General features: G+C 39.9%; 1 protein-coding gene across 3 annotated transcripts in view; it reads right to left on the bottom strand.

The window, feature by feature from the left end:
- The window catches only part of COG3 (component of oligomeric golgi complex 3), a 49,514-nt gene that overhangs the window by 3,826 nt on the left and 30,873 nt on the right, over window positions 1–14,815 (bottom strand). For all 3 annotated transcript variants that reach the window (XM_032790380.2, XM_032790381.2, XM_032790382.2), the window contains 6 exons: window positions 12,533–12,622; window positions 8,235–8,355; window positions 5,127–5,215; window positions 4,883–5,017; window positions 2,358–2,433; window positions 564–691 (listed from right to left, as the gene is read on the bottom strand). In XM_032790380.2, coding sequence (XP_032646271.1) covers window positions 564–691; window positions 2,358–2,433; window positions 4,883–5,017; window positions 5,127–5,215; window positions 8,235–8,355; window positions 12,533–12,622 — 639 coding nt within the window. The remainder of the gene's footprint in view (window positions 1–563; window positions 692–2,357; window positions 2,434–4,882; window positions 5,018–5,126; window positions 5,216–8,234; window positions 8,356–12,532; window positions 12,623–14,815) is intronic.

Genomic DNA, 14,815 nt, shown 5'->3' with positions numbered 1-14,815 from the left:
TAAACCTGGGCAACCCTCATTGGCTTTGATCGGTCTACACAGGTGTACCTGACTGGACTTACCAAACTTTGGTGATACACAAGAAGAAACACAATCCAGACAACTCTCTCAATACAATGTTTGCTGTGCACACTGGGTAGGAGTAAAAGCAATATACATTTATTTTCTTAATCTGAACACTTACATCAGGTCTGTGGAATAAGGTTTCATTTTTACATGGTCTCTTTTCAGAGCAAAGCCACACTATGATTTATGATACCCTAGACTGCTTGCTTACTACATGCATGGTGTCTACAATATGATTACTGTCTGGATTTCTAATGTACAATAATGCACATACAAGAATATGTAATGGACAAAAGCAACAGAAATTTAGAAAATCCTGTAAAAGTTAACAAGAAAAATAAATAATCGTCTAATAAAGAAACTTAGAAACAGCTACATTAATTCATTCCTACAAAAAATAAATGAGCTTACAAAGCACACTTTCAGAATCTATTCAACTACGTTAAGGTTGGCCAATCTATGGAAAGTATGCTGATGTATACACTAACAATACTTACCCTAATTGGCTTAAACAAAATGAATTCAGTGTCCTTATTGGCCAAGTATAATGACATGCTTCGTAATACCAATGGCAGCTTTGTTTTTATTGTCTTATAAGTGGAAGACACTAAATCATTGACCTTTGCTGGAAATAAAATTTAAAATGATGAGACACAAATATTTGCTCCTGCTGGTTGAAAGTCTATATTCCAAATGGTCCCCTCTATTTTTTCCCTACTTTATGCAAATCACCACCCCACACCCTTCTGAACCCCCAAAATCACACTCATTACCCTTCAGTGGTCAAAAGCCTTGACAAGACTCCTCCCTTCAATGTTCCTAATTTAGTTGGAGATGTGACTGTTGGGCAATACTCAGCTCAAGAAAAGAAAATAGTACTTTGCAGGATTTCTTTAAAGCGCTCATGCCCAGTCTTCATGGAGACAGCGCACCTAGAACTAACCGTATGCTTGAGACAGGTATGCAACCTACCAATCACAGGAATGTTGTGCTGGATTAAAACGTGTTTTCTATATTGTTGCTATATACTTTTAATGCCATTTTCAAAGAGGCTTGAAAAAAAACATGGGGAAATATTCACAAACTTTGGCGGAAAAAGGGTTACATCCTTTATTTTTCTTACTCTTGCAGCTTTTGTATTTTCCTTTCCCTTCTCTGGCCTCCGAGAAATCTGACAGCATGGCAAATAGCTCATTGGGATTGTCCTACATACCAGGTGGTTCTTGAAATTTCATTTAAAATAAACAGGTTCTCATTTGCAAACATGCTATGTTCACATTTGCAATTACGTACAGAATCACAAAGCAAATGTTAAGACAGGCTAGAAACTATAGCCAAGAGTTCCAATTAGCAACAAGACTGTTTGACCTGCAACGAGGCAGCATTGAATTATGAAGAAACGTGTCAGGCCTTACATTTTAAGAACTTAGTGCACTAAAGGTTCAGATCTATGACACAAAGATTCAGATTTCTAGATCTACATATTGTAAATATCACAAATATTAGCTCCTCAATCCCAACAAAGGTTCCTAGGAAGTGTTCTCATTTGAGCTCATAATATGAAGGAATTTGTAGTCGGCTTCTCACTTTGCATATTCTGAAGAGTTGAAAATGTAATTTATTTACAAAACTATAAACAATAAGCCTCAAAGTAATATTCAGTAATCCCTTTGGTATAGAAGCAGGAGCTTTATCTTAATCTAATCAAGGTAACTTTCAAGTACACTGTGCATTAAATGGTCATCACATGAAAAGTGCATTTCAACTGTCACATCTTCAACACTGTTTAATGCACCCACATACTGCAAAAATTAAACTCATGTTTTGAAGTTTTTCAGACATTTAAAGTCACCTACAGGATATGGAAGATGAAGCTCTCTGGTATTAGATACTGAAACTAACACAATTGTTGAAAATACTTTGGCCAAGATTTTAAAAAACTAAAGCGATGGAGAAGCTGTTGTGTGCTTGGCACTTTGAAAATCAGAAAAGTTCCTAAATACGGAGAAAGGAACCTAACATTTTAGGCTAATTTTGAAAGTCATGGCCTAGTAGAACAGAAAACAAATTATTTCCTGAAATGGTCTAGCCCAGAATGCATTTTGTATTGCTTTAATGTTCTCAAAAGTGATAACTAGAAAGGTTGTTTGGCTGAGTGGAATAGTTTTCAAAACAAGTTCTAGAAAAGTAGGAATTAATACAAACTGTCATCTATTAGCCAATATATTACCCTACAAGAGCCTCAGTAAGACTATTCTGAATAAAATGGAAAATGTAAAGCAAAGGAATACCTGGCTGTGCCCAAGGCTGCTGTGAAAGGTTATATTTGGGACCTCCTTGACTGGCCATTGCTTTTAATGCAGCAACCTAAAACAATGAGAAATTTTTGTTTCCATTGGTATCAAAAAGTGAAATCATATCAAACAAATTTCTAGTCTGAGACAGTTTTTTTCCTTTCTTGTATATTTTGATTGAGGATATAAATAGAAGGAAAGTCAAGTCATGACAAATGCAATTCCAAAAACAATAGTGTAAGATTTCTGTTCCATATTTATTTATACAATTAATAGGAGGCTAATTTAATCATACTTATGCCTGACATAAATGAAAGGAAGCAAATCGAGATACTTTAACTATTTCAAAAGAATCTGTAGCTACATAAAAGATAACAGAGTAAGCCCTTAAAAGGAACTGTGTACCCAGCAAATCTTGGCCAAAAAAAATGCAAATGCAGCAGTCAAACCTATGTAGGCATCTTAACATGCTGAGTTGTCAGAATGTCTTATTGTACAATATAAAAACTCTTCTCACAACTGAAATTAGAAAAGGGGCCAGATTTACAAATATATTTAGACGCCTACAGATAGGCACTTTAGTATATCCTACTGGGGGCCTAAGTAAGCTAGGTGCGTAAATTCTATAGAAAATCATAGGAATTATGCACCTAACTCACTTAGGCATGTTTGTAAATCTCACTAGGCACCTACCTCCATCTTTACGCATCTAAATATTTCATCTAGTCCATGGACCAAGGCACTTTTTAAAAGTAAATTCACTGTTGTAATTTTCTGAACTCCCAAAAGCAAGGAAACAGGATAACTTTGGTGTTAACTGCAACCACCAGTCTTGAGGTGTCACGATCCTCATGATAAACCTGTTTATGTGCAGTTATACTAAAGATGTTACAAATACGAGGACCCAACAATGCTCAGCATGTCCAGTGCTTTTCCTCTTCAAAGCACTTTACAAACATCATTTCTATTGTATGATCTTTCCACACTGAACTTGCATAAAAAGAGAGAACAAACTCAGCATTAATACTGCTTCAGAGATGTACACTGAACAGAAAAGATGCTTTGCTGCACCCTCCTTCAAACAGACACATTTACTGCTTAAGGTATACCATACAGAAAGTGTTACTATAAAAAAAAAACTGACAAAACTTACCTCCATGGATCTCTTGCCTCCATCTCAACAGTATACATCAGGAGAAAAAAGTTATTTCATATAGACTACTTCTATCTGCCAAGGATAAGAACACTATTCTTCCATGAAAAACACTGTCATAAATGCACTGTTACAATCTCTCACACTGCAAATAAAGCTTGTATTGCCATTCTAAGCAAGACCATTAGGGTTTATTCCCAGGTATGTTCACTTGGTTGGTTTTAGTTCATGTTCACAACTTAAAATGTGACATGGTAATTCTGTTATTAAAGCTTTCAATACCATATTCATAAAAATTGTGCAAAAACTATCTTAAGAAAATAAAACGGTTGCAAAGTCAATCATGTAGAAGTTAGGAAATTAGAAACTATTGTAATACATTTGAACATGCAGCCTTAATTCTGGCAATTCCTAACTTTTCAGTGCTTGACTTTATACATAAAGAACTGCTAAATTAACATTATGATGTCTGCAATATCCTGGGTTTTTAAAAAAGCAAACTGAAAACAAATTCCATCATGTGGTATCATATTAACACCCACATGGTTCATCAGCAGGATCAGAACCTTAATATCCACTGCAGAGATCTTCGCCACTTGAACTGAGAATAACTGGCAGCAACAGTAGAGTGCCATCCTCCAGGTGGACAAATACGAGAGGGGGATGAGACGTATTTGCTAGTGTATAGTTAATGATAGCAGAAGAATGACCAAACTCAAGAATCTTGGGTTCCATTCCAAGTTATTGTTTATAGACCCTTCTGCCTCAGTCTCCCCACCCTACCATCCCGTTCATCCGAATCCTCTCTTTTCCTCTCCTCCTGTGGCAGGAGCAGCACTTGCAAAGAAAAGCCCTGCTCACCCCATATGTTCACGGGCTTGGGCATTCCAAATACTGACAGACTCTTTCAAGAATGTAACTAATTTAATGAACTACCACAATCTCAGCCCCTAAGCACATGACATCTGTGATTATACACTCAGGAAAATTTGGCTGGCTTTTCATGAAACAGCAAAACTTAAATCCCCAGCACTAAAGAGACCCCCTTTTCCCCCTTGGCTAAATTTCATGTCCCTGCTATAAAGCACTGAGGCAATGCAGCTTCTCAATGAAACAGCATGAGAATTAATTTTAACGTGGGCAAAATATATGTTTCCCTAATCTCATTCTCAGCAATGGTGGAACAATTTCTGCTGAGGTTATAAGCAACTGAAAACAAAGTCTTATCATGGGAAGTGTCAGGCAGCCTTAAGTATAGGCTGCTCTACCAGCCCCGTCTATTATAAAATGAACATTAAACAAATTTAAATACAAATTAATCCTGCCATTTCAGAAAAAAATATTTCAGTAATACATAGCCTCTTTGTACCTTTGACATGAACTCCTCCAGCTGCTCTATAAACTGTTTGGTATGCTGCTGAATAAACTGCTCACAAGCTGATTTCAGGTGGTGGTCCACATCTTTCTTAGAGTCAATATAATGTTCTCTGATCTCTGGAGTACCCTTGAACATAAGACAATTATCTTCTTTTTATTTGCTCAGAAATCACCACACATTTAAACAAAATGAGCTTTTTTCCCTACGCGGAGTTAACAAAAAGACTCCATATTACCTCCAATAAAAACTGTATCAGTGCGTTGTTGCTGTTTAGTCTAAAAAATCTTGGAACAGTCTTTGGATTCAGGATTTTAAATGCTGCATCTGTGAAGCAGAAAGTCAACCAGACTGTAAATGTACAGGATTCAGCCAGAGTAATTTAAACAGAAATACTTAATTTCTTCATTACAGTGGCATGGCTTGATTACTACTATTTGTTATTAAAGTAACACCCAAGGCTCCAATCAGATGAGCGTCCCTCGTGCTAGCCCCAATACAACTTGAAAATAGGGAGTCCACACACTGGGGAGCTTACAATGACCTCACTGCATATTAAGCAGTGGTGCCCCTTGTTTGGCTTGTCAGAGAAGGGGTGTTGCCCCTTTAAGGAGTAGAGAGCCAGTGAGATATGTGCTAAGTAGAGGCTGCTCCAGGTCAGGTCAGCATGGGGATGCAGACCCATTTCCCTCTGCCCTCAGGTGATTGGAAGAGAAGGGGACTATTTACACCCATATTTGTGCAGTACAAACTCTCTTTTTCACTTGGACCAGGCTGAGCAGCACTCACTCTCCCGTTCATGGGAATAGTTGAAATACTAAATTTCATCATGATCTGCGGTGGGCAGTACACTAGTCAAGCCCTTCTCGGGGGGGGGCAAGGAGGGAGGCAGGAGGGGCGGCTGGGAAGGAATATTTCCCTCACCTCCAGATTAGCCAAAGAGAGGTGGTTCTTTTCACCTTCCCCCAGGAAGTTGGGGGCTTAGTAGGATGAACAAGTGAAAGGGGGGAGTTAGGCTGTGATGTCACAACTCATGATGTAAGCTTGGGGCGGATGTCCACTGCAGCTCTTTTGTAGGGAAGGGATACGGTGATCAGATAAAATGGATTGGAAAATTATTTAAAGGAGGTATTCTTTAAAGGAGTAGAAATTGAGGGCTTGGGGCTCCAATGACTGGCATGGCAGGGAGCCAACCTCCCTCCTTTATAGACCCTTTTAATACTCATTCAAGGGGGGGGGCGGGCAGCAGCAGGTTGGCTGAGGACTGATAGGAAAGAGGGAGGCCTGGGTATATGTAAATGATTATGGAAGTACCTGCCCTATACACATATCTGCCAGCTACTCTCAGACATTTAGGAATAAAACTGCAGGCTAATTAAACCACATCCAGAGTCTCCTGTCCTCCTCGTGGTATAGCCAGACAACCTAATATTTGCTAGTGCCAGCAATGTAAATGGGCTGTACAAGACCAAACCCGTTCTTACAAAGGTACACTTCAGATAGACAAATTTACTATACATCAAAATGTACTCAGCCATGCAGAGAATGGTAATCGTTTAGGGATCATCCTGCAAACCCCGAGTTATACGTGAGTAGTCCTACCGATGTCAGTGGGATTATTCACAGAACTAGGGAAAGTTAGTCACCTGAGTAAAGGTTTTATACCATTAGACCCACACAGCATCCCAAACCAGTGACTGATGTGTTAGATGCCTGGTGTCTGTCTGTTTTTCAATAAGGGGAAGGTGAAAAAATTTCAGTACTGCAGAGGGTTTGTGTTTATGAGGTATGTGGAAGTAGCGAGAAGAAAAGTAGTAACACTGATACCTGCAGTAAGTGTACCGACATATAAGGGCCAAAGAAAATGAACCCATTTCCAAAGGTATGAGAGATTAAAGAGATACCATCAGCCTGAAATCTAGTCAACTTTTAAAAAATTAATAGGAAGTAGTTTCAGCTACTGCCTGTGTCCCAGAGTCCATTTGCCAATTTGTTGTTTTACATACCTGTATCTTCCTTTTATTTTTAAAAAGTGTTTCTCTCCTGTGTTGCTTTATAAAAGGCCCACCCAAACAGGAGAAACTGGACTGTTGCAAGACTAGCTATCTTGGAAGTGCTGTTAAATGCACAAAACAAACAAAAAATATAATATTCTACCCCCCCCCCCCCATCTCTTTCAGTTATAATAATCTTAGTGTTATAAGTACTACTTAGAAGTAACTCTTTTTCATACTGGAGCATGATTTTTAAGTTGATGATGTCTCGAACTTTAAATCCACATTTGATTTAAGTTAAGTCAATATGCAGAAGCTTGGTCCAATCAAACCTCTTTTCCTGTTACTTACCACCTTCGTAAGGCATTGGCTGGTACAAAAATTTATTCATTTTAAAAAAAAGATACAGAACAAACTTTTATGTCAGCCAAGACAAGACACCATAAGGACATATTTACCCTTTAACCTTCAGCCAACTAGAAACCACTTAATAGGGGGGAGATCTCATTCACGTTCAAATGCAATAGATGAAATTGTTAGTAATAAGATTCAGTAACTTCAAAGCAAAGATAACAGCGTATTAGATGACAGAAACGGAAGGTTATTTCTTCAACTGACTCTTCTGTAATGGAAGGAGATGTTCTAGCTCCTTTTTCTCAGGTTTATGAACAGTACTGAGTCTCTCTCACCCTTCTGTTTTTTCCTCCAGTTTTTTTCCCTCTGTGCTTCATAATGCACTCTCAGGAAAACATTAACAACTACTGCCTCTTCTGGACGGCCTCTGCTCTTTTTTTTCCCTTCTTACTAGATGTATGTATGCTTCATGAAACAACTCTCACCGTGACAAACAGAAAAGTATTGACTAACTTTACAGAATAAGGAATACTTCTCTAGTCAAACTTCTACAGAAAAGACTGGGGCAATCTTAATTTTGGCCTAGACAAGTAAGTTTCATGTTGTTAAAATCAATCTGCTAAGTAGCAGAAACAAGAAACTGCTCTGTAGAGTACAGCTAAGGATGAAATATTTCAGCACAATACAAATGTGAAGTTTATTTAGCAATAGTTTTTTGGTTTTGTTTTTAAACAGCATGTATGAATCAGACAGGTCAGTGGCTAAAGCACAGATACAGCACTTAATATAAATCAGAAGTATAGTAGAGTTTGTTAGAAGCATTCTGGGCTGCTCTTCGTAGTAGGTAAAACCTGTATTAGAAAGGATTAGACCAAGCAAGACAATGTAGCAAGCATGCAGATCATTGCAGGTGAACATAAAATAAACCCACCACCTTTGCTAGCACATCAGGGGGAGAGCAAGCCCACCCAGCTCTGTCTGCCAGCACTGTGAAGTACCTCTAGTTTTCTTAAGGTCCAGGGAAATTTCCTTAATGGTGAATTCAGTGTGGAAAGGAGCAATTTGTTCACGAAGAATCAAAAGGTGTTTTATTAAGAAAAGCTGTCCATCAATCTGGGTCTAAATTATAATGAGAAAAAGAATGTCAAAAACTTAAAGAAAAATATTAATATAAGAGCACAATTGTAAGTTCTCCTAAATATGACCAGTGTCTGATACGCTACTTTTCTATATTATTTCTGATAACTCATTCAACAGAAATAGACCATTTGCATGCTCCTTAATAAACCCTGAGTACATGCTTTCTGCATTAGTGTGCAAAGAAAGCATAACTCCTTTTCCGTAGTGAAAAGGATAAATGGACACAAATCAGATATCAGGAATGGCAATATACAAAAACCTGTAGGAGAGCACTTCAACCTCCCTGGCCACACTATAGCAGACCTTAAGGTGGCTCCTGCAGCAAGAAGTCAGGGCCAGACTTCAAAGAGAAAGTGCTGAGCTGGCGTTCATCGCAATTGAACCATCCAGCCCTCCTGACTAAACAAAGGGACTGTGAATGGCTTGCCCAATTACAGAACCAGTTTCCTCCTGGTTCACACCTCTAACTTCGCGGCCTACAACAGGGCCGTCATCTCCCTGATTGAACTAACTCCTCGTTATCTACTAGCTTGTGTTGGCTAGCATATATATACCTGCCCCTGGAAATTTCCACTACCTGCGTCTGACGAAGTGGGTATTCACCCACGAAAGCTCACGCTCCAAAACGTCTGTTAGTCTATAAGGTGCCACAGGATTCTCTGATGCTTTTACAGATCCAGACTAACACGGCTACCCCTCTGATATTTATTTAAATATTTTTGGATGTTTTCTACATTTTCAAATATATTGATTTCAATTATAACACAATACAAAGTGTACAGTACTCACTCTATAGCCATTTTTGATTAAATATTTGCACTGTAAAAAAACAAAAAATATTTTTTTTCAATTCACCTAATACAAGCACCGTAGTGAAATCTCTATCATAAAAGCTGAACTTACAAATGTAGTTTTGTACAAAAAAATAACTGCATTCAAAAATACAACAATGTAAAACTTTAGAGCCTACAAGTCCACTCAGTCTTATTTTTTGTTCAGCCAGTCGGGAAGACAAACAAGTTTGGTTACAATTTACAGGAGATAATGCTGCCTGCTTGTTTACAATGTCACTTGAAAGTGAGAACAGGCGTTCTTCTGGCACTGTTGTAGCCGGTGTCAGAAGATATTTCTGTGCCAGATGCACTAAAGATTCATGTGCCCCTTCATGCTTCAACCACCATTCCAGAGGACACATGAGTCCATGCTGATGAGGGCTTCTGCTTGATAACGATCCAAAGCAGAGTGGACCAACACGTGTTCATTTTCATCATCTGAGTCAGACGTCATCAGCAGAAGGTTGATTTTCTTTTTTGGTGGTTCGGGTTCTGTAGTTTCCGCATTGGACTGTTGCTATTGTAAGACTTCTGACAGCATGCTCCATACCTCATCCCACTCATATTTTGGAGGGCACTTCAGATTCTTAAACCTTTGTTCGAGTGCTGTAGCTATTCTTAGAAATATCATATTGGTACCTTCTTTGCGTTTTGTCAAATCTGAAGTGAAAGTGTTCTTAGAATGAACATGTGCTGTGTCATCATCTGAGACTGCTATAACATGAAATATATGGCAGAATGAGGGTAAAACAGAACAGGAGTCATACAATACTCCCCCAAGGAGTTCAGTCACAAATTTAATTAAGGCATTATTTTTTTAATGAGAAGCATGTCCTCTGGAATGGTGGCCAAAGCATGAAGGAGCATACGAATGTTTAGCATATCTGCCATGCAAATCCCTTGCAACACCAGCTACAAAAGTGCCAATACAAACGCCTGTTCTCACTTTCAGGTGACATATTAAATAAGAAGCAGGCAGTCTTATCTTCTGTAAATGTAAACAAACGTGTTTGTCTTAGCAACTGGCTGAAGAAGTAGGACTGAGTAGACTTGTAGGCTAGTCTAAAGTTTTATATTGTTATGTTTTTGAATGCAGTTACATAACAAAAAAAACCCCTACATTTCTAAGTTACATTTTCACGATAAAGACTTGTATGAGGTGAATTGAAAAATACTTTTATCACTTTACAGTGCAAATATTTGTAATCAAAAACAATATAAAGCGAGCACTGTACACTTTGTATTCTGTGTTGCAATAAGAAATCAATATATTTGAAACTGTAGAAAAGCATCCAAAAATATTTAATAAATTTCAATTGGTATTCTATTGTTTAACAGTGCGATTAATCACAATTAATTTTTTTGAGTTAATCGCATGAGTTAAATGTGATTGACTGACTGCCCTAGTTTTTATCATTAAATGTAAAGCTTAGTTAATTTCTAAGTAGTACAACAAAGACACAGAGTGTACAAGGCCAGAGTTCACCATACTGTAGGAACCTTAACTCTTGCATTCTTTACTATTTCAGCTGTGGACTTTTAATGCTGCATACATTTTTAAATCTTGAAGATCATGCCTCAGTAAGGTAAAGGAAATGAGACTCAAGATTACACCTCTGCTGTTGCTATTGCTAGGTAGGAGAGATTTTTCTCCAGGTTTAAGTTAACAAAGCAGCAACATTTGTTTATATTACAGGCTGTACTTTGGCATTAAAAAAGAAAGTAATTCAAAAGAAAAAACAATGAACAAAACTGGTGAAAAGTAAAATCAGATGAACATTTTTAATAAATCAAGGCATTACTAACAGTATAATATAGGAATTTGCCTCTTTATTTTTTTAATTAATGCATGACTTAATCTGAGTGCTCTAGTGAGTGTTAAATTAACATGCCCCAGGAGTGAAATGCCTTAAATCCTGATAGCAGGAAGTGGCGTGCCTGCACAGAACTCACTGCAGAATCAAGGCCTCATTCTCTACAACATTTTCTATCAAGGCTGATGTAATAAAGGATATTGACACAATACCACAGTGTTTCTCAAACTGGGGTCACCGCTTGTGTAGCAAAAGCCCCTGGCGGGCTGGGCCGGTTTTTTACCTGCCCCGTCTGCAGGTCCGGCTAATCGCAGCTCCCACTGGCCATGGTTCGCTGCTGCAGGCCAATGGGAGCTGCTGGAAGTGGCATGGGCCGAGGGACTTACTGGCCGCCACTTCCAGCAGCCCCCATTGGCCTGCAGCGGCAAACCGCGGCCACTAGGAGCCGCGATTGGCCAGATCTGCGGACGAGGTAGGTAAAAAAAACTGGTCCAGCCCGCCAGGGACTTTCCCTAACAAGCGGCGACACCAGTTTGAGAAACACTGCAATACCAAATAACTGCAGAACTCTGAACAAGCTGCATATAAAAGATAATAATTTACAGAAATTTCAAGTGAAATTTTCCCATATCAATGGATTTCCCTAAATCTATCAATTATTTTTGAGAATTATGCTTTTAAAATGACACTTGAAAAAAAGTAGGTGTATTTCAAATCAATTCCTGATCTGTGCAAATACAACTAGCTTAGGCAACTGAAACAAAGAGACTTTTTTTTTTAAATAAATTCTAAATACTTTCTGCCATTTATACAATCCACTAAGTTTGGTCTATTATTATAGCCCACAAAAAAATTTGTATGTGTAGTAATTTATCTTCTGGTTTTAACGAATTAGCAACAACACTCCAATATTTGTGTTCAATAAACTGGAGAGAAACATTTACATTAAAACATATTTTCAATGAAATTTAAGAAAGCGTTTTCACAAATATTTTTATTATATAGAACACCAACTAAATTGATAGTGTCCCATTAAAAAGGAATGATAGATAAGAGCACCTCTTTTCATTGTACAGACCAATATTTGCAAGGAACAGCCTTATCAACTAGCCCAATAGGAGACTTAATACTCAGTATAACACATGCAAGTCCAGTAAACAAAATATAAGATACACAGAAATATTAGGTACAGAGATTAGAGGAATCCCACTTTAGTCTATTGTTTCGCTGAGTCATACGAGTTACACTAGCCTATAACATTTATCTCTACGATTTTTAAGTTTAGTTTTTCAGCATGATTTGTGTATGCATCATTTTCTCTGCTTTACCACATCTTATATCACAGTGGAATGCAAGCAATTCCCATGGATCTCTGGGGACAGAGACAGACAGTGTATTTTAATGAGATTTCAACAGAATCCTGGACAACTCTTTAAGGCCCTTCATTATATATGAAAGAATCTTTCCTAATGAACACTACTACATTCTAGAAAGATAACTTTGCCTGACCTTATTTTTGGAAATTGAATCCGCAGCTCCCAGCAGTGAATGAATACAGGCAGATAAAGCCTCTTGTGATAATCCTTGGAATACTGCCTTCTAGAGGGAGGAAAAAAATGTTTGTCAACCTTCTACATAGCTTAAATAACACCCAGGACAGTGGCTCTGATTCTCAGGTCAATGGTTCCGCTCACAATGCATAAAGTTAAGCATATACGTAAGTGTACTGGGTTGAAGCCACACTAGCAGGGAACCCACAAATATAAAAGCTTTTAAAAACAAGTAAACCGACTGGATATGGTGGGTACAAAATTAAGCAACTAAAACAAGAAATATACTACATATACTACAAATTTTAACAGAGTTTGTAACCAGTTAGTGACACGATTGCTCTGAATATGCTTTGTGTCCTTATACACCACATGGTTAACACTCTATTAGTAACCATGGCACTTAAACAGTGTTTTGCCCTTGCCAGTTGCCTAGGTTAGAACATGCCTGTCTTCCTGCAATTATTCAGAACACTACTTTTGCAGTGTAGATGTCACCACCTGCCTGAGCTGGAAAACCAATCTGGCTAGTCCTCCTTTCTCACAGCTCTCTTGGGTAGTAGGACATCTCACATTGCATTACTCCACATACTGTTAGTGCCACACAGGGCTTGGCTACATTAGAAGTTTCAAAGCGCTGCCCTGGCAGCGCTGTGGGAGCGCTGCCGCGGCAGCGCTTTGAAGTGTGAGTGTAGTCAGAGCCGCAGCGCTGGGAGAGAGATCTCCCAGCGCTGCTTGTAAACCACATCCCTTACGGGTGTAGAGTGCAGTGCTGGGAGCCGCGTTCCCAGGGCTGCCGCCCTGATTACACTGACACTTTACAGCGCTGCATCTTGCAGCGCTCAGGGGGGTGTTTTTTCACACCCCTGAGCGTGAAAGTTGCAGCGCTGTAAAGTGCCAATGTAGCCAAGCCCTGTGTGTATACTTCTGAGCACTCCACTCCTGCTTAGGTAACATAGGATAGTTACCCAGATTTTCCCAGAATACACTGATATGGAGGAAGGTGTGGACACACAAGACACAGTGTTGCATCATGGAAAAAAGTTGTGTGAACTTGGCTCCACTGTGTTAGCTGTAAACAGTCAAATGAGTGTGTCACAAAAACTGGTTACAAAAACACTTTTGTACATGTGGCATAGCCAGGGCTTTAGATACTCAATAATATATGTAAAGCGTCAGATTTTCAAAAGGTTCACTGAAAACTGTATGCTGATCAGTGATCCCTGCTTCTTCATACACACACACTCTTATAATTGGGCTATGTAAATAAGTCCAAACTGCATTTTCTTTCTTTCAAACAGTGGGCTCCAATCAAAAACATTACTATTTTTACTGAGATTAACATCAAAGTGTTAATTATTTTAACGATTATATTTTTCCATATTCCATTTGACACCTCCCACACTTTCACGAATTATGCCTCTCAAATAAGGATTTCTTCAAAAGTGTCAAAGTAGCCCTTTTGCTGTGTCTCTTATCAACTGAGTAAAAACAAAAATCAACATACAGCAAAAATGCATGTGTTCCCTGGGTTTCTCAGAGATTTACCAGCCTTTTCGTAGTTATGTTAAATGGCAATCTAATTGTGGAACTTTCCCTTTAAGAGTATGTTATCTGAATAAGTATTTCTTGAATCTCCATGAACAGAGTGTTTTACTGTATCCGCTATTATTAGATGTGTTTTACCCAGATTCACGCTGTTGCCAGGGCCGGCGCTAGGATTTCTGACGCCCTAGGCGCTGGGACATTTCGCCGCCCCCCGCGCCGGGTCTGCGCCTCCGGCGGAGCTGCCGCAGGCATGCTGCGGCAGGTCCACCAGCCGCGGCTCCCTGACCCGGGGGGGGGGGGGGGCCGGACCGCTGCGGCGGCTCCCTGACCCGGGGATCCCCTAAGCTGCGGGCTGCCTGTGGCTGCGGCTGCACCCGAGGGGCGCCGAAAGCTGCGGGCGGCCGCGGCGCCGCTGCCGAAACGCAGTGCGCCCGCAGCCGCGCACGACGGGGCGCCGAACTGCCGGCGGCCGCGGCTGCGCGCTCCGGCAGCCCGTCGGTCGCGGGGGCTGCGGACCGGGAGCTGCCGAGGGCCGGCGGCCGCGCTGCGCGGCACTGACCCGGGGTGCCCGAAGCTGCCGGGCAACCACACCGCACTGCGCGCTGACCCCGGGGGCGCCCTAAGCTGCCGGGCTGCAGGCAGCTGCTGCCGCCGGCAGCTCAGACTACGCAGCAGCTGCTGCAACCATTTAAAA

The sequence above is a fragment of the Chelonoidis abingdonii genome, chromosome 1 (genome assembly GCF_003597395.2).
Source record: "Chelonoidis abingdonii isolate Lonesome George chromosome 1, CheloAbing_2.0, whole genome shotgun sequence".
In the NCBI taxonomy this organism is placed as follows: Eukaryota; Metazoa; Chordata; order Testudines; family Testudinidae; genus Chelonoidis; species Chelonoidis abingdonii.
Note: the sequence above shows the minus strand (reverse complement) of the source record. Positions and strands in the feature narration are given on the sequence as shown.